The following is a 25,068-nucleotide window of genomic DNA, read 5'->3' as shown; positions in this document are numbered from 1 at the left end:
TATAACATTAACAACAAGCGTACCTGAGGTAGAAGTACTCTTACTTCTGCCATTCTTCAAGGAAGCTAGGTACTGCTTGCAGTTTCTCTTCCAGTGACCAAGTTCATAACAGTAAAAGCACTCTTTGTCTGGAGCAGGTCCAGGTCCAGCTTTAACCTTGGGCGGTGGGTTTGGCTTGGACGTTCCAGCCTTGCCCTTCTTCTTCCAAGAATTGCCCTTCTTCTTAAAGCTGGGCTTGTTCTGTATCGCCATCACATGGCTGGTACTAGCGCTTTTCTTTATGTCAGCCTCTGCTGTTTTAAGCATGCCACACAGCTCATTCAGACCCTTCTCCGTCCCATGCATATGGTAGTTCGAGATGAAGTTCCCATAGCTAGGAGGAAGAGACGAAAGAATGAAATCAGTGGCCAACTCTTGGCCCAGTGGGAAGCCTAGCTTCTCCAACCGTTGAGTGTAACCAACCATCTTGATTACGTGTGGTCCTACTGCTACGCCTTCTGCTAGCTTGCTCTCAACAAAGGCCTTAGACACATTGAACATTTCAGTCCTGGCCTGTGTTTGGAACATGTCTCTAAGCGCCACGATCATATCGTGCGCCTCATGGTTTGTTTCGAACTGCATCTGCAGCTCGGGTTCCATGCAAGCTAGCATAAGGCAGCTTACTTCAAGGTTAGCATCACATGCCTTCTTGTAAGCATTCTTAGCAGCAGCGGGTGCATCATCAGCAGGTTCTTCTGGTAGTGGGTTGTCTAGAACATCTTCCTTTTTCTCAGCCCTGAGAACAATTCTCAGGTTGCGGATCCAATCCGAGTAATTTGTTCCATTCAACTTGTCCTTCTCAAGGACCGAACGCAAAGCAAACGGTGTAGTGCTGCTAGGTGCCATTTAATCTACAACAAAGTAATGCAAAATACACTAAGACAAACGTATCCATGATAGAGCAAATCACATTAAACTATTTTAACAGAATCTACTCCCACTAAAATCAATATCCCTCTATTGAAATTTAGTGATTCAGGATCCACAACTAACAAGTCCACTAGTGAGCTTTAGCATCACCGCTAACAAACGAGGTAGATCGGTAAGCAACTTTTGCTAATCATATCACATATGACTCCTGTTGTTGGGTGACATCCCCATGTCTCGGCGCCCAACCTTTATGCCCCAAGGTCCTTAACCGTTAAGATGACCTCGTTAAGCAAACCAACCCTTATGCGTGTAAGTGTCCGACACAAACCCGTCTAGTCAAGGAAAACCAGTGGCACCCTAATTTCATAGACCCACCACTAATTGTACATGACATGGGACGGTACAAGTTTTAGTTGGGAGGGCATACTAACTTAAAATTTGCGAGGGATCGTTCTACTTCTAACATCACAGCATGCAGAAAGTAAAACATAAACAGAATAGCATTCACACAGCTTGTGACACAGTATGGCCCGTTTTCATATGGTGATCTCCATCTCCATAGAACCTGTTCACCATGGTGATCTCCATCTCCATGTTCCATGTGCGCCATCCTCCTGGTGATGAGTCCTCCAAGAACTAGAGCATGCTATTACGCCTAATAGCTAGTAAAGAATCTAGTAATGAAGATTACATAGTTGCTTGGATCATCACAGATTGGTACGCAGACCATTAAATACAATAAAGTGACAACACATATGGCTCCTGCCGTGTTGCCGTACGCGTGACACGCAGGTCACGAATGAGTTACACACATGCATCACATACACAAGGGGGCCATACTGATCACAAGATACATACATACATCCTGCAAAACAGAGTTAGGCGTCCTAACGTTCCAAACTTCGGAGGCCCGAAACTCCATCTTCCAAGCCGAATTTGGGAAATCTAATTTCGCCGAAAACGGCAAAGTGGTTGAATTTCATGTGTAACTTTTTCTGTAGATCAATTTTCATATAAAATTCGCCCCGATCCGAGATCGTACCGAAAAGTTACGGCTGATTTACCGAAGCATACGCATACGGCAAAAATCCCGACCCCGGCAGTAGATCCCATCTACTATTGCACATCTAATGCGCTTGGCGTATGACCCTGGATTTCGATTTGACCAATCATATTGATCTTCGCTCACTGCAACTGGATTTACGTGTATCACTTAACTCCGATGGCGGAAACCGACCGGTAGGAGTATGTCGTTACACTACCATTGCAGCAAGGGCACGAAACCAGGACATAGATCAAACGGAAAACTCGCATATCTCCATATGCACACATCCCGAATCCAAAACTAAGCAGCTACGGCTCTTGATACCACTGTTGGGATACGAGGTCGGCTACACTAGCGCAAATCAAAATTTCTACCGCGTATAACCAGGAAGAACTGCCGTATAAGGATCACGGGATTACCACTCGACGCACTACTGGTGCGGAAGATGTAGATATGCGTCGATGCAGTGAAGACGATCACGTAGTCGTACGTAGTCGATCAACGTAGTCGTACGTAGTCGATCACGTCCAGCAGCTCCTCAGCAGCTCGTCCACGTGCACAGCAAGATCGCCTCCGGTACCGCGGCTCGTCGTCGGCTCGTCGTGGCTCGGCGGCGGCTCGTCGATGGCTCGTCCAAGTGCTGCAGGCGCAACACCTCCAAGGTATCCACACGTGCAGGGAGGAAGCGTCGCAAGCCGGACTGCTAGATCCGCGAGTTGCAACAGGCGAGGGCGTGGGAGGCGCGGCAGAAGTGTTTCGCCAAAAGGTGTAAACCCTAGGGCGCCCCCACCCCTCTATTTATAGAGGTTCCTGATGGGCCTCTGGATCCGAGGCCCATTAGTACTCCTAAACCTAATCCAACTCGGATCAGATCCGAATTGGGCTTCCAGCCCCTTAAGTGTGTGACCCTATGGGTTCGGATACGTATAGACATGGCCCGAGTACTCCTACTCGGCCCAATAGTCGGTAGCGGCCTCTAGCAAGACGTGCCAACTCCTATACGCACACGAAGATCATATCAGACGAACCATCACAACATAATATACATGCTATTCCCTTTGCCTCACGATATTTGGTCTAGCTTCAAGCCGACCGCTCTTTCTCGATCCTGTGACTCGGAATCCCTTTGTAGGTTAACTCTTAACCGTAAGTAGCATGGCCATGCATTTTCGGATCCGATCACTCGAGGGGCCCAGAGATATCACTCTCAATCAGAGAGGGGCAAATCCCATCTTGATTGACCATGTCTCATAGCATGCTTCTTGACAAACCCGAAAGCTACCTTTATAACTACCCTGTTACGACGTAGCGTTTGATAGCCCCTAAGTAGGTCGATCCACATCTAGAATACATGTGACAATCTTAGGTCTAAGGACAAAGCGTATATGTTGTTTAAAGAGAGAACTACTTCTCGTGTTGGGTCAGTCCTAACACATGTCTCCACATGTGTCCACATTATTAGTTCAACATCTCCATGTCCATGACTTGTGAAACATAGTCATCAACTAATACATGTGCTAGTCTAATATTCATGTGTGTCCTCACATGAACTCCGACTAGGGACAACTTTAGAATAACCATACAAGTAAAGAGTTTCACATACAATTCACATAATTGCAAATCAATTCAAGTAGCCTTTAATGGATATTCAATGAACACAATATACAAATCATGGATACAAATGGAATATCATCATCTCTATGATTGCCTCTAGGGCATACCTCCAACACTAAGGTCGAGACTTTTAGTCCCAAATGATTAGTCCCAGTTAGGAAAAGCGAGATCTACAAGGTTTCCCAATCGAGACTACTGCTCGTTTCGTTATTTCACGTGACTTGTCACTTGGAACGTGCGCATGTTAGCGCAAAACTTTTTAGTCCCGGTAGACTAAATAGACTAGAGGTTGGGACTTTTAGTCCGAATGAGTAGTTCCGGTCGGGGAAAAGAAAGATGTCGGAGGTTTCCTAATCTTTCTCTGCAAGTGAATTAAAATTCGCGGCAGCTTTTTTCATGCTCACGCATGAAGATTGCGGGAGCAAGATATGTTTATATATGATCTCGCTACAGATCATCTACGCACGGCATCTATTGGGTGCAAACAGCGTGGTCCCTTGTGGGTTACATCATTACACATGTTAACTTATACTGCAAGGTGAATCAATCAAGATATTAAATATATTGTTGAAATATGTTGTACTTATTCTGAACATACATAATACATTACCGCAACTTATACTGCAAGCTAAATCAATCAAGAGATTAGAAAGTATTTCATCCGTTTCAAATTGTAGGTCGTTTTAGCTTTTCTAATTCTATGCACTTAGATATAGTGTATATCTAAATACATAATAATATTTATAAATCTAGAAAAGCTAAAACAACCTACAATTTGGAACGGAGGGAGTACTTCGTACACTAAGTATATACTACAACAATTCTATATGTTATCCCATATACATGGAAATTATTCTCGCTCCCAAACGCTCACGCGTTCAATCGTCGGCGGCGGCGGCGGCGGCGGCGGAAGCATGAAGGCATTCCGTTGTCCAACATCGCCAAGCTTGTGGTGCGCCATGAGTAACCAAGCAAAGGTGATGAGCTCCCCTCCTGTGCTCAGCCCCGACGCATGCACTGCCGCTCGCGACTTGCCGGCAGAGTAAACAAGCAGCCTCGTCCAAACACTCAATATCTCCTCCAACGTTTTTCTGCATGCCTCAGGTTCAGAGCGTAAACCCAACTTATTCAGAAGAAGAAATCTGGCTCTGTCCAGTAGTTGGATCTGCGTGTGCCAATTTGCTCTGGCGATGTCGTCTAGAAATAATTTTAGGGTAGGTCGGGTGTTGCCAGTGACAGGTAGCATTTCAGGTCGTGCCACCAGAAGGTAGAGCATGTAGTTAGACAGATTGCGGCATGCAGTTATCAAGTGACTCACATTATTCCTAAGTTGGTAGTTACGTAGGTGTACCTCTGTAAATAGATGAAAGCACACAATGCCATAACCTAGACTGGCGCCAAAGTCGGGCAGCAGTTCTTTCAGGAAGGGGCCAATGTTAAGCCAGTGTTGAGCATCCCCTAGACTGATCGTGCTTTCACCATGTGATTTATAGACAGTTTGTATGACAGACTCCATTGTCGTCTTGTCCACCTCGACATGTTCAGTGTCCAAAAGCTTGCTCAGCCACAACAATAGCTTTCCTTCATTGGCGCCAACTAGGCTTGCGGTCATCCTCGCCACCCTCTTCACTAGCTTGGACAGCCTCGACTTCTCACAACCGACATAGCTCAGAAAGTTGTACTGCCCCATGGAATTTGACCACAGAGGCCTCCCCTCTGACCGCGCAATACTGCTGGAGAGGAGGGCTGTGCATAAATGAGCGAGCCCACAGAACCTTCGGGCCTTCAACCATGACCAAGTCCATGGCGACATCAGTAACATAAATGCTGCACAAGCTTCCAGAACAAAGGCTCCGGCAAATAACATATATGTGATTGCAACATCTGCCCTGCTGTACCCATGATGGTTGCTTACAAGGAAGAGCACAAAAGCGACTACCATAGAAATTTGAGATAAACATCGAAGTATTATGCCGCTTTTTGTACGAATCACCAGAGCCTTGGTGTAGATATCGTCGTACATTAGGTCAAGTTCAACCTCAAGTAACTTGGGCATGTGGGCCTCATGAATTGTAGATGTCAGTACATCCCTTTGGTCAACTTCCATTTGGTGCAAGGTGTGTCCGGCAAAGAGTTCTCGGACACCTGGGGCTGATATCAAAGCAAAAGAAACAATACCAAGATAGCCAACATCACCAGCCTGCTTCAGTCTTCGAACCTCGTCCACATTCTCAGTGGTATTGGAATCACTCGTGTTTTTCATTTTCTGAAGAATGCCACTCATGTTTGTTAGGTTCCCATACATTAAGGCCATTGTCCTTTCCCCATACTTGATAATTCCAGTAATAGAAACAAAAATACCTGGAGCTGTAAGTTGATAACTGTATTGATCAATGGACTTCCAAAATACATAGATGGCAAGGGTAACTTGAACAATCAAATTCAGCAAATGCCTCAACCATAAATTGTTGTCTTCAATGGCAAAAGCAGTGATAGTGTCTTGTCCACCAAGATGTATGAGAAGGAAAGGTGCCCAAAAGAAAGCTAGTTGGTGAACCCCTCTTAAGGTGCCACTACCCGTGGTTGTATCCTCATGTCTTGAGAGAAAGCCAAGGGCATAAACTGCTACCAAGTCTGCACTCAGATAAGCTATCCAAATTATGAAATTAAGTAACATGTTTTTGCTACGCCGCCGAAGACTGCCGGAAAAGAAGAGGAAAGTTTGTAATGTGAAACTGAGGAGCACCAAGAACTGAATTTCCCACTCGTTCCAGAGTTTCTTGATGCTCTGCATTGCGTACTTGATTCCCTAGGGCCCTTTACCACTGTTCATTGCAGTGTATGTAAGTATTGTGTGGTCAAAGAAATTAAAAGTGATACTAAAATGATGATATTTGTAGATGCGAAGAATAAATAGTAGAAACAAAGAGAAATGGAGAAAAACAAATAAATTGAACATCCATTATAACAATAAAAATTGTGAGTACAAAAGTTCTACATATAATTTTTAATTTAGGAATTATTAATTGAAAAGAGTATAGAGATTTATTCTAAATTTATAACTATTAATTCAATAGATAGTTAATGAATTTTTGTGTAGGCTATTTATACACATTCGAGGCTTAATTATTAAAGTTACGATTAGTTATAAAGGTACCACAGCCTGTGTGAACACGTGAATTTACAACTACTGAAGTCAATTTCCCTTGAGTCATATGGTGCTTTAATTAAATAGATGGTACCCACGTGTATATAATTGATTTGTCATGTGAAACTGATTTTCACAAATCATAATACATGAAAACATAATTTTTTTGTCAAACAAATTACCCTCAGCTTCAGTATTATTTGACAGATCAAATTTTATTCGTGTTTACTTCCTTTTTCCTTAAAGATTGAAGTAATAAGGAGGCAATTATTTTAGCCAATAACCATTAATACCACACAGCTTTAGTGCCACTACAATATTATCCAGCCATCATCTTTATCTTTCTTGCCTATGTGTACAGTAACATACAGTTTGGTCACGAGTACATGGCAAGCCAAAGATAGGAGATAAAAATATACTAGCACCAAAGACTAAGGGCAATACACTAGATGAAAAGGACATGTTTTCTCATGCTCTGTTTTCTTCACGTTTTGTTTGGAAACACCCAACTAAATCCCATCCCAGTTCATATCATTTCCAGGGAATTGGACTTCAGAAATTAAAACAGCCTTAAATAATACATATTTATGGACCTATTTAAAAAAGGTCATTTGTAAAACTGCCAATGAGATTTTTTGCATTTCCATTTTGCCTGCCACTGATCATATTGCTATATTCCATTGTGCCATCGTAGGATATAATCCCATGCACGGTTTCTTTTTTTTAAACGAAACCACGCCCATGGGTCCATCAGCCAAACTTCAAGAGAAAACATTTATTCTAACTCTGGCAATCTACACTCTCTTGTCTCTTCATCCTCACAACTCCCTGATTTTCGTAGGCAATGGTGCTCAGCTCGGTACTACATGCAGCAGAGATCCAAATATGCTACCCATACTGTAGTGTCAAATATAGTATAGCACACCGTAAAAGCACCTGCTGACCTGCAGTAGGCTTACTACCTCCTAATTTCAGTTGTGATACGATACCAAATAGTACTATGTATTTTCAATCATTGAATCTAGATACAATGTATTTTCAACCATTGAATCCAGCATTATGGATGGCTTAATATAATGGTACCTGGAAATACTAAGGTTATTAAAATCTCAATCAAATTATATGTTATATACCATCTACTAAGAAAAATGGCAAGTTTTGAGAAGAGTAATTCGCAAGCAGAAAATAGAATTCAATATAAAAAAGAGGGGCATACCTAGTGTGAAAGCTTCCACACAAGGTGGGGTCTGAGGAAGGGAATTCCTAGATAACCTTACTCTTGCAAAATTCTTCTAAAATTCTGCAAAGAGGCTGGTTTGAACCCAGGACCTCCGGGCCACAAGTGGAGGATTATAGGTCTTGGATGGTTGGATGCTTGCATCAGTTTACCACTGCTGATCTTAATGAAGTAAGCCCCGATGGCGCCGTTGATGGGGTAATACGTTGCTTCCTTTTGCCTTGGTGTCATCAAACATTAAAAGGCTCATCAGAAAGATTCCATCGTATGAAAAAACAATTGTTCATGGCTGAAGCAAATGTTTATTTTTTTGGACTACTTTCTCTTTTCTTTTTGCGACAACACGGGAGATCTTGTGTCATTGTGTGTTATATAAGATAAGGGGAAAGTTAGAGCAGGCAAGTAACGACTTCTGCCCCAGCCAAATTGGTGAACAAACAAGAACTCTAAGAGATGAGGAATGAAACATAGGTGTAAATTTGAACAAAAAAACTAGTAGTCTCATGAGTTGAGTTAGACTAGCCATGCCTAGCCCCAACAGATTTCCTGTTAGCACGCTCCTCTTTAATATTAAGAGCAATCTCAGGTATATGGTGTTTCAAAAATTCCGTATAGAAGAACTGAAAAGGGTTTAAGAATACACTTTTGGAGTATACATACATCAAGTAACCCAAAATATTTGTGCTTACCTTATCCAAAATAACTAAATCAGACAGAGTGTAATCCATGGTATGCCTCTCTGATGCACATTATGCTTGCTTGTTATGTTTGTAGCTCTTGCTCTGATATCCGATCCTTTCCTGCTGTAGGAGCAGAAGAGAAGGCATGTAGTCTTAGCCGAATCTTATGCGGGTCTTGCATGAAGGGCAAAGAATAATTAAAGAGATGCTTTTCTCACATACTTGTGCTCACTTTAATCAATCAATTACTGCAAAGCTGAGGATACTGATGACCATCCCAGGGTGGCATGCTTTCCCTTCTATACACGCATTTCTTAAGAAAAAGAGAGAAGAGATCGATGCTCACCTAATAATAATGCCATTGTTCTGGAGCTGATGGTAATACCGCCTCGTTTGTCGACCGTCGGCGGGCACTGGCAACAGCGCATGGGGAGTGCCGTGGCCGGTGGGTCATGTCGATCAGACGATCACGACCATAGTTGGCAAGGCGTCGCCTAGTCGGCGACTTGGCGTCGTCCAGAATGGGACGCCAGGGAGCTTCGCCTAAGGGGATGTATGGATAACACCCCCGTTTACCTGTCACATCGGAATATTTGTAACACCCCCGTTTACCTGTCACATCGGAATATTTGGATACTAATTAGAAGTATTAAATATAGTCTAATTAAAAAACTAATTACATAGACGAAGTCTAATTCGCGAGACGAATCTATTAAGCCTAGTTAGTCCATGATTTGACAATGTGGTGCTACAGTAACCATTTGTTAATGATGGATTAATTAGACTTAATAGATTCGTCTCGCGAATTAGTATAGGAATTCTGCAGTTAGTTTTATAATTAGCTCATGTTTAGTCCTCCTAATTAACGTCGGAACATCCGATGTGATCCTCCTAAACTTTAGCATCTTGTATCCAAACATCCCCTAACTATCGTGGCGTGCACCGTGGTGTGCGGGCAGCTCGGCGGCGCCGCGCACGGGCGGTCGTGCGGCCGCGGCGCAGGCAGCAAAGACGCACGGCGCGGTGCGAGGCAGAGGCTCCCGGGGGGGGGGGGGGGGGGCAGGCGGGCAGCTATAACCACGAAACGCGGCGGCGCGACTGGGATATGTGCGTGCTAACTGTCGGCCGAGAGAGAGGTTGGGGATTGACTGGATTGATGGGCCTATTGGGCTGCTGGGTAGGGTTCCAGAACGTCAAGTATTTCGGAGTAGAAGGGAGCAGAAAAGTTTTTTTTAAAAAAAAATACTAATTTTATTTGCATCATCCGAACGTTAAATAGAAGAAATTTCACATCTCATGCAACATCAGTATAACTGCGGCTCAGAAGCTTGTGTTGCATCATCAAATAGAACGCATCTTATGCATCAGAATTTAGCTCCTAATTTAGTTTTGTCATCAGCAGCCATGAGTGCTTCACTGAACTCCCTGGGTTCCAAATTAATTTTAAATGGGTGAGGGTGATTTTCACTGTATTCTTCTGAAAAGGGAGATTGTTTTGCACAACTGTTAGAGAGAAGCTGCACTGATGTATATGCAGCAGGGTGCAGTAATGTTGTGTTTGAAGACTGTTGTATCGGTCGACCGGAAATATCACCTCGTGCCTCCACCAGAAATGAATACGATGTACACTTACCAGGCATCTCGTTAAACCATATCCTAAACAGCACTATCACCATGGGGTCTGTTCGCTTCAGCTTATAAGCCGGCTGAAAAGCTGAAACGGCTGATTTGTTGTGAGAGGAAAACACTGTTTGATGGCTGATAAGTCGGCTGAATAAGCTGAAGCGAACGGGCCGGAGAACTTCCAATCTTTGGATGTTCCTTTAATTCCCTCTCCAGAAACCGTGAAGAAACCCAGAGGGAATTGAAGTATGAAAAGAATGCAAGGCGAGGAAATGAAAATTTTCCCAATGTTCACTGATTATTTCTATTAGATGAGCTTCGGTATCTATAAAGCAATCAACAGATGTCTATGTCCAGTTCCGTTTGCCATTGCTGCATGTTTATTCAGGTACTCGATCGCCACTGAAGCGTGGAAGGCAGCTCCTACCGGCAGCACATCCTCATCGATCACAAAGTAAGGGGAATGCAGGGGATGCACTGCCTCCATAGTCTTGTTGCGGACTCCGATCATGAAGAACGCCCCTGCAAATTTCTGCGCATAGAAGGAGAAATCCTCGGCGGCCATTAGCGGGGTGCCTCTCCTCACATTGTCCTGCCCGAGCATGGTCTCTGCCACTTCTTTGGCATGGTGATACATCCCTTCGTCGTTTACAGTGGCTGGATATGGACGGAGCTGCTCCTCCATGAAGTCGACACTGGCGGTGCAGCGGTGGACGATTGCATGCGCTTCTATGATCTTCCAAACAAGTATAATGTTATCATTTGCAGTTGTAAGTGCAGCAGAGACATTTTCATTGGTCAACTACAGATTGATGCTCCTGATTTCAGGTAAAATGGAGATATAAACTTGTTTTGTTATTTACCTCTTTGATCCTCTTCTTAAGATACGAAAAGCCTTCTGTCGTCAAGCTCCTTAATGTACCACCGAAGGATACTAACTCCGGAATGACATTGTGAGCGTGACCTCCTTTCATGAACGTAACTGAGACCACCTGGCAGTAAACAACAGAGAGGAGATCATGCCATTATCAGAATAACATTTGAATATGTGCTGAACAAATTAAGACATAAGATGGCCTGCAAAGACAGATGAATGCAAACATGGTAAGCTGGTCACATACTGCAGCCTGAAGGGGGTCAATTTCCCGGGCAACAAGCAGCTGAAGGTTGACGATGGCAGAGGATGCTGCAACGATGGGGTCCACAGCATCTTGTGGCCCTGCAGCGTGCCCGCCTTTTCCAGTGACCGTCACTAAAAATCTGCCTGACGCTGCTAGAAATGGCCCTGGTCTGGAAGCGACGGCACCTACAGGAAGGCTTGGATCAACATGCAAGCCAAAAATGGCCGACACATCATCCAGGACACCTTCTCTTAGAACATGAAAAGCCCCCGCGTAACCTTCTTCTGCTGGCTGGAAGACGAGCTTCACAGTACCCTATAAAACAAAACAAAGAATCAAGTTTTTGGCCATGGAAGACTTAGAAACCCAAGCTCACAAATTCTGGTGACACAATACATACCTTCAGATCATCCTTCCGAGAGTGAAGTAATTTAGCTGCTCCAAGAAGCATCGTTGTGTGAGCATCATGCCCACAAGCATGCATCTTTCCACTTTCCTTGCTCTTGTGCTCCCAGTCTACCAATTCCTGACAAATGAATCACATAGCAATTAGCAAAGAGACAGTTTTCCCAACCAAAAATGAAGGACATGTGCTATTTATTCAAAAAAGGAGGGGACAAAACACTGGCCATGCAAAAGCAGTAGAGTTGCTAAGCTAGCAAGAGCATTTGAATTGAATTGCTGCCTGATGCGTCAAAAGAAGCACTGCGTCCATGTTGCTCCCAAACTAAACATGTAAACGGATTCATTTCACAAACAAAACAGTAGCAAATGTACTCTCCCCATCTTATGCCTAAGGTCTGGCTCTGCAAGATTAGGTTAAGAAACGTGCCAATATTTTTATTTCTATGATTCGATAATGTGTGGAATCAAAAGCAGAGGGTGCCGGGTGTCCCCAACATAATTGAGATGGCTGGATTGGATAAGATGATAATGAACTCCTAATGGCAAGTATGCTGCTAGGTTGGTGTACCTAATGGGATAAATCACTGAAGTCATTAATTAGTGGATTTGATATTTGATAAACGCAAGGCATCTGAAAGTCATGAGACAGCAAAAAGGATCCGAGATACTGAAACTAAAACATGTATTAGCAACGTGTACTTGTCAGTTGTCCAATCGAATTGATTGTTGCAGTTTTGATGGATTTTCATCCAAACAGAGGCAGTCACCTACTCGATTGGAAACAGTGAAAATTCTGGTAATTGATCAAGTTATTTGTAAAAAAATTCACAAGCCGAACCTAAGCACACTTGAAAAGACTAAAACAGATGAAAGGATAAGCAGAACTTTATCTTTGTGCCAAGAAACCAGTTGGAATCCAATAGTACGAACCGCGTGCTCCATCCAACAACCAAAACAAACTCCCAATCGAGAAAATCACGGACCTGCAAGGGGAGCGCGTCCATGTCCGCCCGGAGCGCGACGACGGGCCCATCGCCGCCGCCGCCGCCGCCGGCGATGGTCGCCACGACGCCGGTCTGCGCGACGGGCCACGCGTACGGCACGCCGATCGCGTCGAGCTCGGCGCGGATGAGCTCGCTGGTGCGGTGCTCCTGGAAGGCCAGCTCGGGGCGCTCGTGGATGCGCCGCCGCACGCCGCGCAGCCACGCCGCGAAACCCGGCGCGCGTGCCGTGCCGAGGAGGTCGCCACCGAGGGCCGATGACGCCGCCGCCGCCGCCGCCGCGGCGCCCGGCGAGAGCCAGGAATACAGGACGAGTATGAGGAGGAAGAGGAGGAGGAGGGAAGTCTTCGCGAGGAGAGACGGCGGCGGGGCCATGGCGCGGCGAGGGGCGGCGCGCCGTGTCGGAAAATTTCAGAGATGGTTCAGAAGGTCGAGAAAGAGGACGGGGAGAAAACCTGTTTGGTTCCTCTATTTGATTGTAGTGAATAAAGAGCGAACAATGACTGATTATATAGTGACTAAAGAACATTAAATGAGTTGAACAATGACTGGCTTATCCCTAATCATTGCTCCTCATGCCCTTTTCCCTCCTCCCACGAAGGTTAGGACCGCTGCTGCTCGCACCATCTTTCTCTGCTTAAGGATGGCAGCGGCTCGGGTTCGGGGCGGATATCCGCGGATTTCGGTTTTGGTTCCTAATTTTTGCCCACGGATTTACGGATTCGGATACCTGAAATACTGCGGTTTTGGAGCGGATTTTTAAATTCACCCGTGGAGCTCCATCGAGGTCCCGAAACATTTAGCTCACTAGAAGCCCACCTAGCAACCCTAGGTATATACGCATGAAATCCCCCATCGGCCCCACCCCGCACCCCTGCCAGCCCGCCGCTGCCCGCCGCCGCTCCCCTGACACCACCCCGCTCCGCCGCCCACCCACCACTCCTCCGCCTTCCCATCACTGCCGCCCACCCGCCGCCTCCTCCCTGCACCCAAGCACCCCGCCATTCGCCCGTCACACACCTAGCCGTGCCGCCAACCCCGCCCCGCACCCTTGCTAGCCTGCCGCAGCCCGCCGCCGCTCCCCCGACGCCACCCCACCGCCCCCGGCTCCACCGCCCATCCTGCCGTAACGAGAAACGCAGATAAGAGAGCAGGGATTGAGTCGGTACGGGGACGGAGCCGAGGAGGTGGCTGTTGGTGTTTAAACCCGACAACCTACCAAGAGAGTACCTAAGGTAGAGTTTTGGTTGATGTTGTCGCCGAAATCATGAACTCGATGGTGTACATAGGCACACAATTTAGATAGGTTCGGGCCGCTAGATCGCGTAATACCCTACGTTCTGTGTGTTATTTGCTTGTATTGGATTGAACTTATCTGGAGGGGATCCATGCCCGCCCTTATAAACCGGAGGAGCAGGGTTACAGGTTGGTTGTTTTATAAGAGTACTAGTCGGATTCGACCATAAAGTCCTACTCCAATTGCTACGAGTAGTTTCCTTGCCCTCAACTAGTTCCTTGTACTCCATGAACGCTACATCATCTTGCACCGTAGTCTCCATGTCCAGTATGTCTTGGTGTACAGCCCCATATGCGGATCTATCCAAACCTTTGGGTGGGCCCCATAGATGTATCTACGACAAGCCCCCGAGTACGTTTGAGTCAAATGTAGCAGTATCGAGTATCTTTACAGACTTCACTCGAGTACTTTGTCAGGGTTGAGTCTTGAAGTAACTCGAGTACTATCATGCGGCTAGAATGTGCTCAAGCCTCAACTAACGTTTCCTCTGAACATCTGTTCTTGAATCTTTATATGGAAGTGCGATGAAAATCGCACTCCATATGGAGTAGCCCCCGAGCCTTAGGTTGAATCGAAGAATCAGGTTGAGGATCAATCTGCATCTATATTATCTTAATCTTGATCTTGACAAAAGAATTTTTTAACCAACGAGCACGGTGCACGCAGCCCCCGAGCCGTTGCACAACTAGCTCCAAGAGGTATAAGGGTCAACCACTGGTCATCGTGGCTGTTTGCCAACAGTTAACTCTATCTCTTGCGATACTTCTAGTAACTGCCGGACAAGTGCGAAATTTTCGGCCAAGTCCGAAAACATTGGGCCATTACCTCCATTAACTCCGCCGTTGTTATAAAGGGACGAGAGAAGTTACCCCTCCTATTTACTTTGTCATTTGCCATCTACTATCTGCCCTTTTGAAAAACCCTACCCTTGAGCGCCACCACAATTCAATCTCATATCGCCAGCCCCCCTCCCCCCGTTCCTCCTCGTCGAGCCTCCGGGAAAATGAGCACGTGGGAGAGAGCAATGTTTCATTATTTAGAAATCTCACCGCACCTCAACTTTAAGGGGAGGATCATATCCCAAAGCACCCTAGGGCTGGTAAATGAGAATTTGAGTTAGGGAAAGAGCTTGTGTGGTCGCAGTTGGTGGAGCTTCTTCCAAGAAAGATGTACAAATTGTACATGGAGGCTTCAGCCACCGGTTTACTCCTGCTAGAAGTTCGGATTGGAGATCAGCATTATTTCTGTGGTGATGCCATTATAAATGTGCCGTTCGAGGAACTTTATTTCCTTTACAATCAAGACGCACTTGACAAATCATTCATCAGTTCCTGGGTTCTATAAGTGTTTAATTTTCTCTAACTTGAAGAATATATATAATTATTTCTGTAAGTGTTATAGACGAGGCAAATGTAAGAGATAAACCAAATCAGACCTTGAAGAATACATACATACATACATACATATATATATATATATATATAATGTATTTCTGCCGTACAACTTCAAGTGAGCGTGTTCCCCATCTCTTTTATTTTTCAAACTAGCATTTAAAAATAAGACTAAATAGCTTTTCACTGTATATATATATATATATATATATATATATATATGTACAGCTTCCACTAGGTACTCCTTGTTATCGTGGTTGATTGAACCATGGTCTATATCTTGGATACATTAACCTCATAGACATGCTTAACAGAGCATGGGATCGCTTCCGTCAATGTTACTCAGGTAAATTCAAGGAGCAACTTCATATCCACTCTGAGTTCCCGGTATGTATTGAATTTGCACATCTCATGTCACTTCCTTAAACACATAAAATATTTTATAACTTCTTTTGCCATACATATAGTGTTTAAGTTAGAATCCGCGGAATAATTTATATGGATACTATGTATGTGAGTTCATTCATGGCTTTGTACATCCCAAGCTTATAACTGACTACGAATTCAGAGTACGTACACAAATTTCTTAACAATAAATTAGTTCTAATTGTGGAGATCCATTGATCTAATATAATAACCTTTGCTAATGATATAGATTATACACATGAAGGAAGAACTCCTCGAGACGAAAAAATCAGGGCAATTCAAGAATAACTCAGTAAATTTCTTCAGGTAGTAAATTTAGCAGGAGAGTTTCAAATGATAGATCAAATCTACATCACCGTCAGGACTTGGGTTCAGAATAGTTGATCCAAAATATTGAACTTTGAGAGTTAATGCAATGTAATATGATTCATATATGTGTATGCACAATATGTCTATGTATAATATTATCTCAAATGTACTATTATAGATCAAATACAACTTTATATTACATATTAGAACTAGTATATATAAAGGAAACAAATATGAAATACTAATATAAAATAAAGAAATAGAAAAGAAACATAACAGAAAAAAGAGTTTAGTACCGATTATTTGAACCGGTACTAAAGAACCCTTTTAGTACTGACTTAGCAATACCGGTTGCACAACCGGTACTAAATGGGAGGTTTGGACCCGGTACTGAAGGCGCTTTCCCTAGCAATGTTATATACTACAGGACACCACGGATGGCCGACCACTTTGTTAAATACTCCCTTCAGTGTCCACGGATGGCCGACCACTTTGTTAAATACTTCCTTCAAATTGTTGATCGTTTTAGTTTTTTTTATAAATATTATTATGCATCTAGATATAGGGTATGTCTAAGTGCATAATAAGATCTATAAATATAGAAAAGTAAAAACACCTATAAATTGGAAGTACTATACATGTGAGTTAGCCGGACGATTTGATGTGACATGAGAATTTTTTAAGAGCGTTGATCCTTTTTTATTTTTAAAAAGCAGAAGGCCACGGGTTCTGTCCACTCTCAGATCAACGATCAAACAGGCGAATTAACCCAAACACACACCAACACGGTTGGTAACTGATCCAATGATCCATCCACCCAAACACACACCAACACGGTTGGTAACTGATCCAATGATCCATCCTGCCGCTAATGGAATTGATTAGTCATAATGTTAGCACGAGATGGTTCGGATCATGCTAAATATGCTACTCACTCCGTCTCAAATTATGAGCAAATAGCAATTTAGGACGGAGGGAGTATTTCTTTAGCTGTTAATGGAGTAATAGTAACGAGTAAATTGACCCAAACTGGATCATTACAGGTGGTCAATCAGTTTAATGGTTAGCAGGGCAAGACGCGAGCGCGTGAACAGCTGTGGCTGCGCGGTGAGTAATTTCGAGGGGTCCGAACACCGATACCGAAATCCTTGGGGTCGGCCGCTGGAGTTCAGCAGTACTGTCACGGTTGCTGGTGAAATGGCGGAGCTTCCCAGCCTTGGTGGATTCGCGACCACGGATGTTCTTCACCTTCGAGTTATATCTGGTTCCTCGTGCCTTTTCTATTCTACTGTTCCAATTCGAGGCCTTTTCTTGTCTGAAGTTTCAATCGAGCTTTGATTCGATGATTCTTTGTTGCCGTATGGGTCGGATTGGGTTTCGACTTGTTGCAAAATCCACTTCGGAATAGAGCTAAACGCAAACGAGGATTGCGTTTTTAAAAAAAAAAAATAGTTTCAGGCTACTATCGGCGCTTAAGATTAGGTGTAATTAAGTTGGACAAAAAAAAAATCAGAGCAGAAATGTTGCTTACTTGAATAATAGGTAAGATAAGATTTGACGTTCTTAATGTACACGAGGCTCTACTCTGATTGATGACGTTCAAATTGGAGGTGGCAATGGTAAACGTAAAAGTGTCTCGGGTAATACTTTCACAGCATCACAATTTTGTCAGGTTTAAAAATACTGTGGTAGAAACAGTTGGTGTAAAAGGTTTATTTTGCAGACTTTGTTTATATGTGATACATCATTTTTATTTTGTCATAGAAACCGATGTATGAGTTGCATTAATATTTGGAATATCTTGTTATTTATTATATATGTCTAATACATCATTGTCTTTCCATCAGTGAGGATAACTTGTAGGTCCTGACTCCTGAGCATCTGAACACCTACTTTCTATCTTGAATAGCCTACAGCAAAGTAGTAATGGCATTCTGGATTTTCAGATCATTAAAAACCAGTAGGATTGGGGAACCAAAGAAAGGAAAACTCTGCTCACCTCCACGAAAAGCATACTGCATGATGCCCAAAGTATCCAAACAAGCCAATTTTTCGCATTCATTTTCAGGCTGATGCATGCTGCTTCAAGTATTCAGTTGCCACGGCAGCATGGAGTGCAGCTCCTATGGGAAGCACATCCTCATCAATCACAAAGTGGGGCGAGTGAGTGGAATGGACTGTCACCATGGTGCTCTTGTTGCCGACTCCAATGGTGAAGAAGGCGCCAGCCATTCTCTGCGCGTAGAACCCAAAATCCTCCGCTCCCATTAACTGCGGCGCGACCTTGACGTTCTCTTCCCCGAGCAAGCTCTGAGCCACTGCCTTGGCATGATCATACATCCCTTCATCATTGATCACAGCTGGATATGTTCTCATTTTGCCCTCCATGAAGTCCACGGTGCCAGTGCAGTGATGTATGGCTGATTGTCCTTCTACAATCTTCCATACAAGCATTCATAAATTGTATGAAGGGCAGAAACTATGCAGTTCAGGCCGGAAAGAGTTTACCTCTTTGATCCGCTTCATGAGATACAATAGACCTTCATTTGTCATGCTCCTCAAGGTGCCACCAAAGGTCACAGACTCTGGAATGACATTATAAGCATCGCCTCCCTTCACAAAAGTGACGGATACAACCTGAAAGTTCAAAAGGCAGGGAGGCACCGGTCTTTTTCAACAGTAGTAAAGAATTTTTGAAGTAAAAAGTTCAGAAATTTATCTGTCAATGGAAATACTACCAAAGTAAGCAGATAACGCACCGCGCCTTGGAGGGGATCTATTTCCCGGGAGACGATTTGTTGAAGGCTGAGGATGGCACTTGATGCAGCTACAATTGGATCGAAGGCTTGGTGGGGTAGTGCAGCATGCCCACCTTTACCAGTAACAGTTGCTTGGAATCGAGCTGCTGTTGCAGCAAAGGGTCCTGGCCTGGATGCAACAACGCCTACTGGAAGGACTGGATCAACATGCAAGCCAAAGATAGCTGACACGTCGTCAAGCAGACCTTCTTGTAAGATATAGTATGCTCCACCCTGACCCTCCTCTGCTGGCTGGAATACAAACTTCACAGTACCCTAATGATCAAACAAGAACAGCAGAAATTATAGCATGGAGAGCAAAACTTGTCTAGTGAACTAACTTGAATCATCCAGGAACCACAACGAATGTTGAAACTTTGGGTGGACAGTTGTTGTGGATATATATCATGAAGTGCCATGCATGATTACTGACATAGTACTAATACAGTATAGGAAAATCTGGTGATGTTTTGAAACATTTTAAATTTGATCATAACACTATGTCCTTTCATGTCCATCAAATTGGTTAAAGATTACCTTTAAGTCGCTCTTATGATCTTGAAGTATCTTAGCAGCCCCCAGAAGCATTGCTGTGTGTGCATCATGTCCGCACGCATGCATTTTTCCTTTTTCCTGGCTCTTGTATTCCCAATCAACTAATTCCTGACAAAGAAAAAAAAACACCTCTGCTATGGTAACTCTCTTCACAAATGGTAACTGAGGAATGTGGAAACTATAGTTAAGGTTTTTGCAAGCTTTACCACATGGATGCAATGCACACTATACCAGTGGGGGTGATTAATTTTCGTTTTTCCTAGTTGTTCTTATGCTCTGTTTTGAATTTTTCGAACAAAGATGCTCTGTTTTTCAGATTACACACATTGCGGAAGCTGTGTAAATCCACTAAAGATTTTTTAATAAACTCATTTGTACAAATAATGTGGGCGACAAAACACAAGTCTTTGGAAGAACCTGATTTGGCTGATGCAATTACTTATGTAGCTTGGGTTAAGATAACAGAAAAATCTGAATGAGCTAGCTATAAGAAGAGAATGTGTTATATTGTTAGAATCAACACAGAAGATGTGAATTTAGGAGCCTCAAACTGCATTTCCTTATTAAGTTGTTATAAGTCTTGCAATGTCTTTCTAATCTCCAGCTAAGAGATCCCTCACCAGGTACAATCATATTAACCTTGCATCATTACATCCTCCCAAAAGTAAACTGCGTTACTGCATGCACAAAGAATTCAGGCTTGTTTTATGCGCAGCATTGGCTTTAGGTCAGTTCACTGGACAATTGGTTTCAGGCTTGTTTTAGGTCCGGGCATTGGTTTTAGGTCCAGACATTTTCAGAGTAGTTTTAGGCCAGCCCACAAAAATGCTCGGGTATACGATATATGCCATGTTCCATCCTTTTTTCCTAAAAAGTTGATCACGCTGTATTAGGGAGGAAAAAGGAAACCGGTGCATCATTTTACAAAAAACAGTTGTTTCAATTTTAAATGAATTTTCACGTTTAGATAATCAGAACCAGCATATATACACAGAAGAAAGAGAAAAAAATTGTATTGGATGATGAACTGAAATTGAATGGTTAGACCCCAAGACACCTGCGAGCATCAGAACCCACACCTTGTGCCCGCACCGAACCCTACTGAGTTGCCTACTACGCAAGACGACGAGAAACGAGATCATGATTCACGACGGCGCCGCACCGCTGGAGTATTTGCAGGAAAAACGGACGGACCTGCACGGGGAGGGCGTCCATGTCGGCCCGGAGCGCGACGATGGGTCCATTGTCGCCGGCGCCGCCGACGATGGTGGCCACGACGCCGGTCTGGGCGACGGGCCACCTGTACGGCACACCGATCGCGTCGAGCTCGGCGCGCACGAGCTCGCTGGTGCGGTACTCCTGGAAGGCCAGCTCGGGCCGCTGGTGGATGCGGCGGCGCACGCCGCGTAGCCACGCGGCGAACCCCGGCGCGCGCGCCTCGGCTAGGAGCTCACCCGCGAGTGGCGTCGCCGGCGAGGCGACGGAGTTGTGAAAGCAGAGTAGTAGCGGTAGGAGGAGGACGATGAGGCTACAGGCGGCAGCGGCGGCGGCCATGGTCGACAGAGATGAGTTGCGTGTGTGCTTGTTGTATCCTATGCTAGGTGCACTGATCTGCAACCAAATTAAACTGAAATCCTAGAATGTTGGATCTTTGCATGTATTGGACACAGGCATGCAGGAGCTGACGATCTGTTAGACTCTTATCCCCTTTATTGCGTGCTTTGACTAAACCATCGGATGCCAAAAGATAACTCAGTCCTACCGTGCCTTTAGGCCACACACTTCTTCCTCTGTCACGAGATAGTAGCTAGTGATTACTCAAAGAACACAGGGAGGAAACGACGGTTTGGACAGAGATGCATGCACTTCGATGTTTCTTTTTCGTTCATTAATAAGTTTAGTGTGGTGGGAAGACATTACTGTGCAAGTTTTATAGTGTTTATGTGCTGTAGTTTCTGTTAAGATCAATATGCAAAGTTATTTTGAAATATGTTTAATGCCATACAGGACATTCCTTCTCCAATTAGAACTTTTAACCTAAGTGAGGGAAGCAAGTTTGCTGAAAACTATGAGAAGTGTATCATAGACATTCAAAAAGACATGGAAGATAAGACGGATGTAAAATTTACTTTTGCCAAGTCTCTAGAAAAAGAAAAAGAAGTTGCTGTCCCCGTTACTCCTGCTGAAGATATCATATTGAAGGAAAGCAATACAAACTTTTAGAGCCTTCCCCATAACTCATGATTCATGATATTTTCCATGAAGGCACTAGATGTTATTGCCATGAAGTAGAATAATGTAGAATATAGATATTTGTCCAATGAAAACTCTAGAAGGGGACACATATCATCATCCTATAAACTTACTTGGCCTAGAGGTCCCCTCCCTTGCCATGCCATTCAACCATGAGCATGGTAGATGAATGGAGTATAATGGAGTATAGTAGAAGTAAAGAGTGAGTGCTAGACTAGCCACTAAAGAGAGGGTGCTGTACACTTTTGTGTAATATTGTTGTGTTGTAATAAAGTTCTCTTTATTACAAGTGGTAGCTTTTGAGTTAACTACATTTACCACTAATATATTTATGATATATTTTTTAATAAACTCATTTGTACAAACAATATGGGCTACAAAAGGCTACTAGCCTTTGCAAGAACCTGATGCAATTACTTATGTAGCTTGGGTAAAACAGAAAAATCTGAATGAGCTAGCTATAAGAAGAGAATGTGCTATATTGTTAGAATCAACACAGAAGATATGAACTCGCTAGTGCGCACATGAGCTCGTTGGTGTGGTACTCCTAGAAGGCCAGCTTAGGCCGCTGGTGGATGCGCCGCCGCACACCACGCAGCCACGCGGCGAAGCCCGGCGCGCGCTTCGGCTAGGAGTTCACCGGCGACGGGTGACTCCAGAGAGGTGTGGGCAGTCAGGTGCAAGCAGAGCAGTAGTGGCAGGAGGAGGAAAGTAAAGGTGGTGCTGGCGGCAGCCATGGTGGGATGATGGAGATCACTAGGTCGGAGACGCGTCGGCGTGGTGATTGAAGCCGAAACGGGCGAGACTAAAGGGTGGCCGCCTTGATCGATCTGCCGCGCAAAATACTCTGGCGGAACTTACTGATAAAACTAAGATAGGATTTACAAGAATCAAACAATAGATGATTTTTTTGCGGGCAACAATAAATACTTTTCACAAATAAATCAGTGCTGGCATCATCCAATAACTTCCCTGCGTTTCGTGTACTAATAGACGTAGCTGCTTTTTGTTTGCAAATGAGCTTAACAAAACTATAGATTAGTAAGGGAAAATGCCATTAGTACCGGTTGGGAACCTTTTTTAGTACCGGTTTCCCAACCGGTACTAGTAGTTCGGTACTAAAGGGAAGCCTTTAGTACCGGTTGAAATAACCGGTACTAAAGGGTATTAAAAACTTAAAAAAAGGAAATCCCCCACCCATCCCCGCCCCCTCCCGCCGCCGACCCCCTCTGTCGGCCCGCCCCTGCCACTCGCTCGCTCACTCCGTCTCCGCCCCACCTCCGCCTGGATCCACCTCTGCCTCCACCCCGCCCGCCTCTGCCTCTGCCCTACTCCACCTCCACCGCCGCCCCGCCCGCCTCCGCCCCTCCACCGCTCTCGCCCTTCGCCATCACTGCCGCTCCACCCCGCCGCCGCCCCTCCACCTCCATCCCGCCGCCTGCCGTCGCTGGGTGAGGAAGAGTGAGAGGAGGCAGAGGAGGAGGAGGAAGCTAAGGAAGGAGGGGGCTGGTCGGGTGAGGAAGAGTGAGAGAGGAGAGAGAGAGAGATCAGGATGGGGCCGGGGGATGAAGATGGATAAGAAGCGGAGGTCGGCGGGTGGAGGAACTTTAGTACCAGATGGAGCCCCCACCCGGTACTAAAGGGGTCACAGATGGCTCCTCAAGGACTATCCGTTAGGCCCAGTACTAATGCTCATATTAGTATCGGACCAAAATGCAACCGGTACTGAGGCTCGGGACAAAAGGCCATTTTTCTAGTAGTGTTTTACCACTTGAAAAAAAAACTAACCCTACCCATAAACCAAGTCTTTTGCATTGGTGAGGCCACATCAAGGATACTACACGAGTCGTCGTTGGATCAGTTACGTGGAGCACTATCTCGTCAGTTGAGTTTGTGACTGCTCATTTTAGGAGAAGAGGAAGTGCACGACTACTCAACCCCAAATGGGCACGGCGTTAGGCAGCTTCTCCTTGTATATGAATCTGGTTTGTCATTGATACGTGTGTGACAGCTACTCCTAACATCCCTTCACTATCATGACATCAACTCTCTTCTTTCCTGGTATCTTTAATTTGTTGCTTTTGTTTGTTTGAAGCCCCGTGCAAGTGCAGCTCAGTGGCTTGAGGTAGTCAGAGGAGGCATAAAAGATTTACATGGAGCTAGTTGCCCAGTAAAAGAAACAAGTCCTGATATGTACACTCAAAATTCCAATTTAATTTGTATTTCCAAATATTCTGATGTTGACTAATAATGGAACTTATGAATATTTTCATAAGTTTAAAAGTTTGCGCTTTTGATCGTTACTAAACTTTTAGCAAGTGCCGCTGGCTATGTCAATTCACATTATAAGACTATACTCTATATGGTGAGTGTATTATGGTGGTATATCAAAGAGTGCCATGTCAGACTGGGGGTAAGAAATTCATGTCCAGATATTACTACTTATACCGTATTATTAAAAAAAAAAGATCAAGGTTCAATCGTATCAGTTGTCCAATCGAATTGATTGTTGCAGTTTTGATGGATTTTCATCAAAACAGAGGCAGTCACCCACTCGAACAGTGAAAATTCTGGTAATTGATCAAGTTATTTGTAAAAAAATTCACAAGCCGAACCTAAGCACACTTGAAAAGACTAACAGATGAAAGGATAAGCAGAACTTTATCTTTGTGCCAAGAAACCAGTTGGAATCCAATTGTACGAACCGCGTGCTCCATCCAACAACCAAAATACTCCCAATCGAGAAAGTCACGGACCTGCCCAATCGAGAAAGTCACGGACCTGCAAGGGGAGCGCGTCCATGTCCGCCCGGAGCGCGACGACGGGCCCATCGCCGCCGCCGCCGCCGCCGCCGGCGATGGTCGCCACGACGCCGGTCTGCGCGACGGGCCACACGTACGGCACGCCGATCGCGTCGAGCTCGGCGCGGACGAGCTCGCTGGTGCGGTGCTCCTGGAAGGCCAGCTCGGGGCGCTCGTGGATGCGCCGCCGCACGCCGCGCAGCCACGCCGCGAAACCCGGCGCGCGTGCCGTGCCGAGGAGGTCGCCACCGAGGGCCGATGACGACGACGCCGCCGCGGCGCCCGGCGAGAGCCAGGAATACAGGACGAGTATGAGGAGGAGGAGGAGGGAAGTCTTCGCGAGGAGAGACGGCGGCGGGGCCATGGCGCGGCGAGGGGCGGCGCGCCGCGCTGAGTCAGTTGGATAGCGCATCTGGCAAGGGAGTTGTTTTGTTTTCCTTTTCAGCCCTGTTTCT

At 44.9% G+C, this 25,068-nt stretch overlaps 3 protein-coding genes across 5 annotated transcripts; all 3 read right to left on the bottom strand.

Annotated features, from left to right (window-relative positions):
- Positions 1–4,183: 4,183 nt before the first annotated feature.
- LOC117843227 (uncharacterized) lies at positions 4,184–8,780 on the bottom strand. The gene is made up of 3 exons (XM_034723796.2): positions 8,643–8,780; positions 7,933–8,173; positions 4,184–6,393 (listed from the first exon to the last, which is right to left on the bottom strand). Exon 3 carries the CDS (start codon positions 6,360–6,362, stop codon positions 4,419–4,421), a length of 1,944 nt encoding a protein of 647 aa, XP_034579687.1. The 5' UTR covers positions 6,363–6,393; positions 7,933–8,173; positions 8,643–8,780; the 3' UTR covers positions 4,184–4,418.
- A 1,749-nt stretch (positions 8,781–10,529) lies between these two features.
- LOC117842153 (IAA-amino acid hydrolase ILR1-like 7) lies at positions 10,530–13,296 on the bottom strand. Its single transcript, XM_034722516.2, has 5 exons — positions 12,766–13,296; positions 11,778–11,903; positions 11,378–11,692; positions 11,120–11,248; positions 10,530–10,992 (listed from the first exon to the last, which is right to left on the bottom strand). The coding sequence occupies exons 1-5, from the start codon at positions 13,156–13,158 to the stop codon at positions 10,582–10,584; spliced, it is 1,374 nt and encodes a 457-aa protein (XP_034578407.1). The 5' UTR covers positions 13,159–13,296; the 3' UTR covers positions 10,530–10,581.
- Positions 13,297–17,981: 4,685 nt separating this feature from the next.
- On the bottom strand, positions 17,982–25,025 carry LOC117843519 (IAA-amino acid hydrolase ILR1-like 9). Of its 3 annotated transcripts, XR_004637753.2 has the most exons (6): positions 24,594–25,025; positions 19,542–19,667; positions 18,966–19,280; positions 18,715–18,843; positions 18,206–18,645; positions 17,982–18,116 (listed from the first exon to the last, which is right to left on the bottom strand). XR_004637753.2 is itself a non-coding variant. In XM_034724131.2 (5 exons), exons 1-5 carry the CDS (start codon positions 25,023–25,025, stop codon positions 18,271–18,273), a joined length of 1,377 nt encoding a protein of 458 aa, XP_034580022.1. In that variant the 3' UTR covers positions 17,982–18,270. The 3 variants fall into 3 exon arrangements, 2 of the variants coding, with proteins under 2 accessions (XP_034580022.1, XP_034580023.1); XM_034724131.2 differs by having other exon boundaries at positions 17,982–18,645; XM_034724132.2 differs by lacking the exon at positions 24,594–25,025 and adding an exon at positions 20,754–22,968 and having other exon boundaries at positions 17,982–18,645.
- Between the last annotated feature and the right edge of the window lie 43 nt (positions 25,026–25,068).

The sequence above is a fragment of the Setaria viridis genome, chromosome 2 (genome assembly GCF_005286985.2).
Source record: "Setaria viridis chromosome 2, Setaria_viridis_v4.0, whole genome shotgun sequence".
In the NCBI taxonomy this organism is placed as follows: Eukaryota; Viridiplantae; Streptophyta; class Magnoliopsida; order Poales; family Poaceae; genus Setaria; species Setaria viridis.
The sequence above is the reverse complement of the archived record's forward strand: the minus strand, read 5'-3'. Positions and strand labels throughout refer to the sequence as shown.

Coding starts and splice junctions, on each gene's coding strand:
- LOC117843519 (XM_034724131.2), bottom strand. CDS start 25,025: ATGCGCTATCCAACTGACTCAGCGCGGCGCGCCGCCCCTCGCCGCGCC. Junction 18,844..18,965: donor TAGATCCCCTCCAAGGCGCG/GTGCGTTATCTG, acceptor TTGAACTTTCAG/GTTGTATCCGTCACTTTTGT. Junction 18,646..18,714: donor TCATGAAGCGGATCAAAGAG/GTAAACTCTTTC, acceptor CTTGTATGGAAG/ATTGTAGAAGGACAATCAGC.
- LOC117843227 (XM_034723796.2), bottom strand. CDS start 6,362: ATGCAGAGCATCAAGAAACTCTGGAACGAGTGGGAAATTCAGTTCTTG.
- LOC117842153 (XM_034722516.2), bottom strand. CDS start 13,158: ATGGCCCCGCCGCCGTCTCTCCTCGCGAAGACTTCCCTCCTCCTCCTC. Junction 11,693..11,777: donor CTCGGAAGGATGATCTGAAG/GTATGTATTGTG, acceptor TTTGTTTTATAG/GGTACTGTGAAGCTCGTCTT. Junction 10,993..11,119: donor TTAAGAAGAGGATCAAAGAG/GTAAATAACAAA, acceptor CTTGTTTGGAAG/ATCATAGAAGCGCATGCAAT.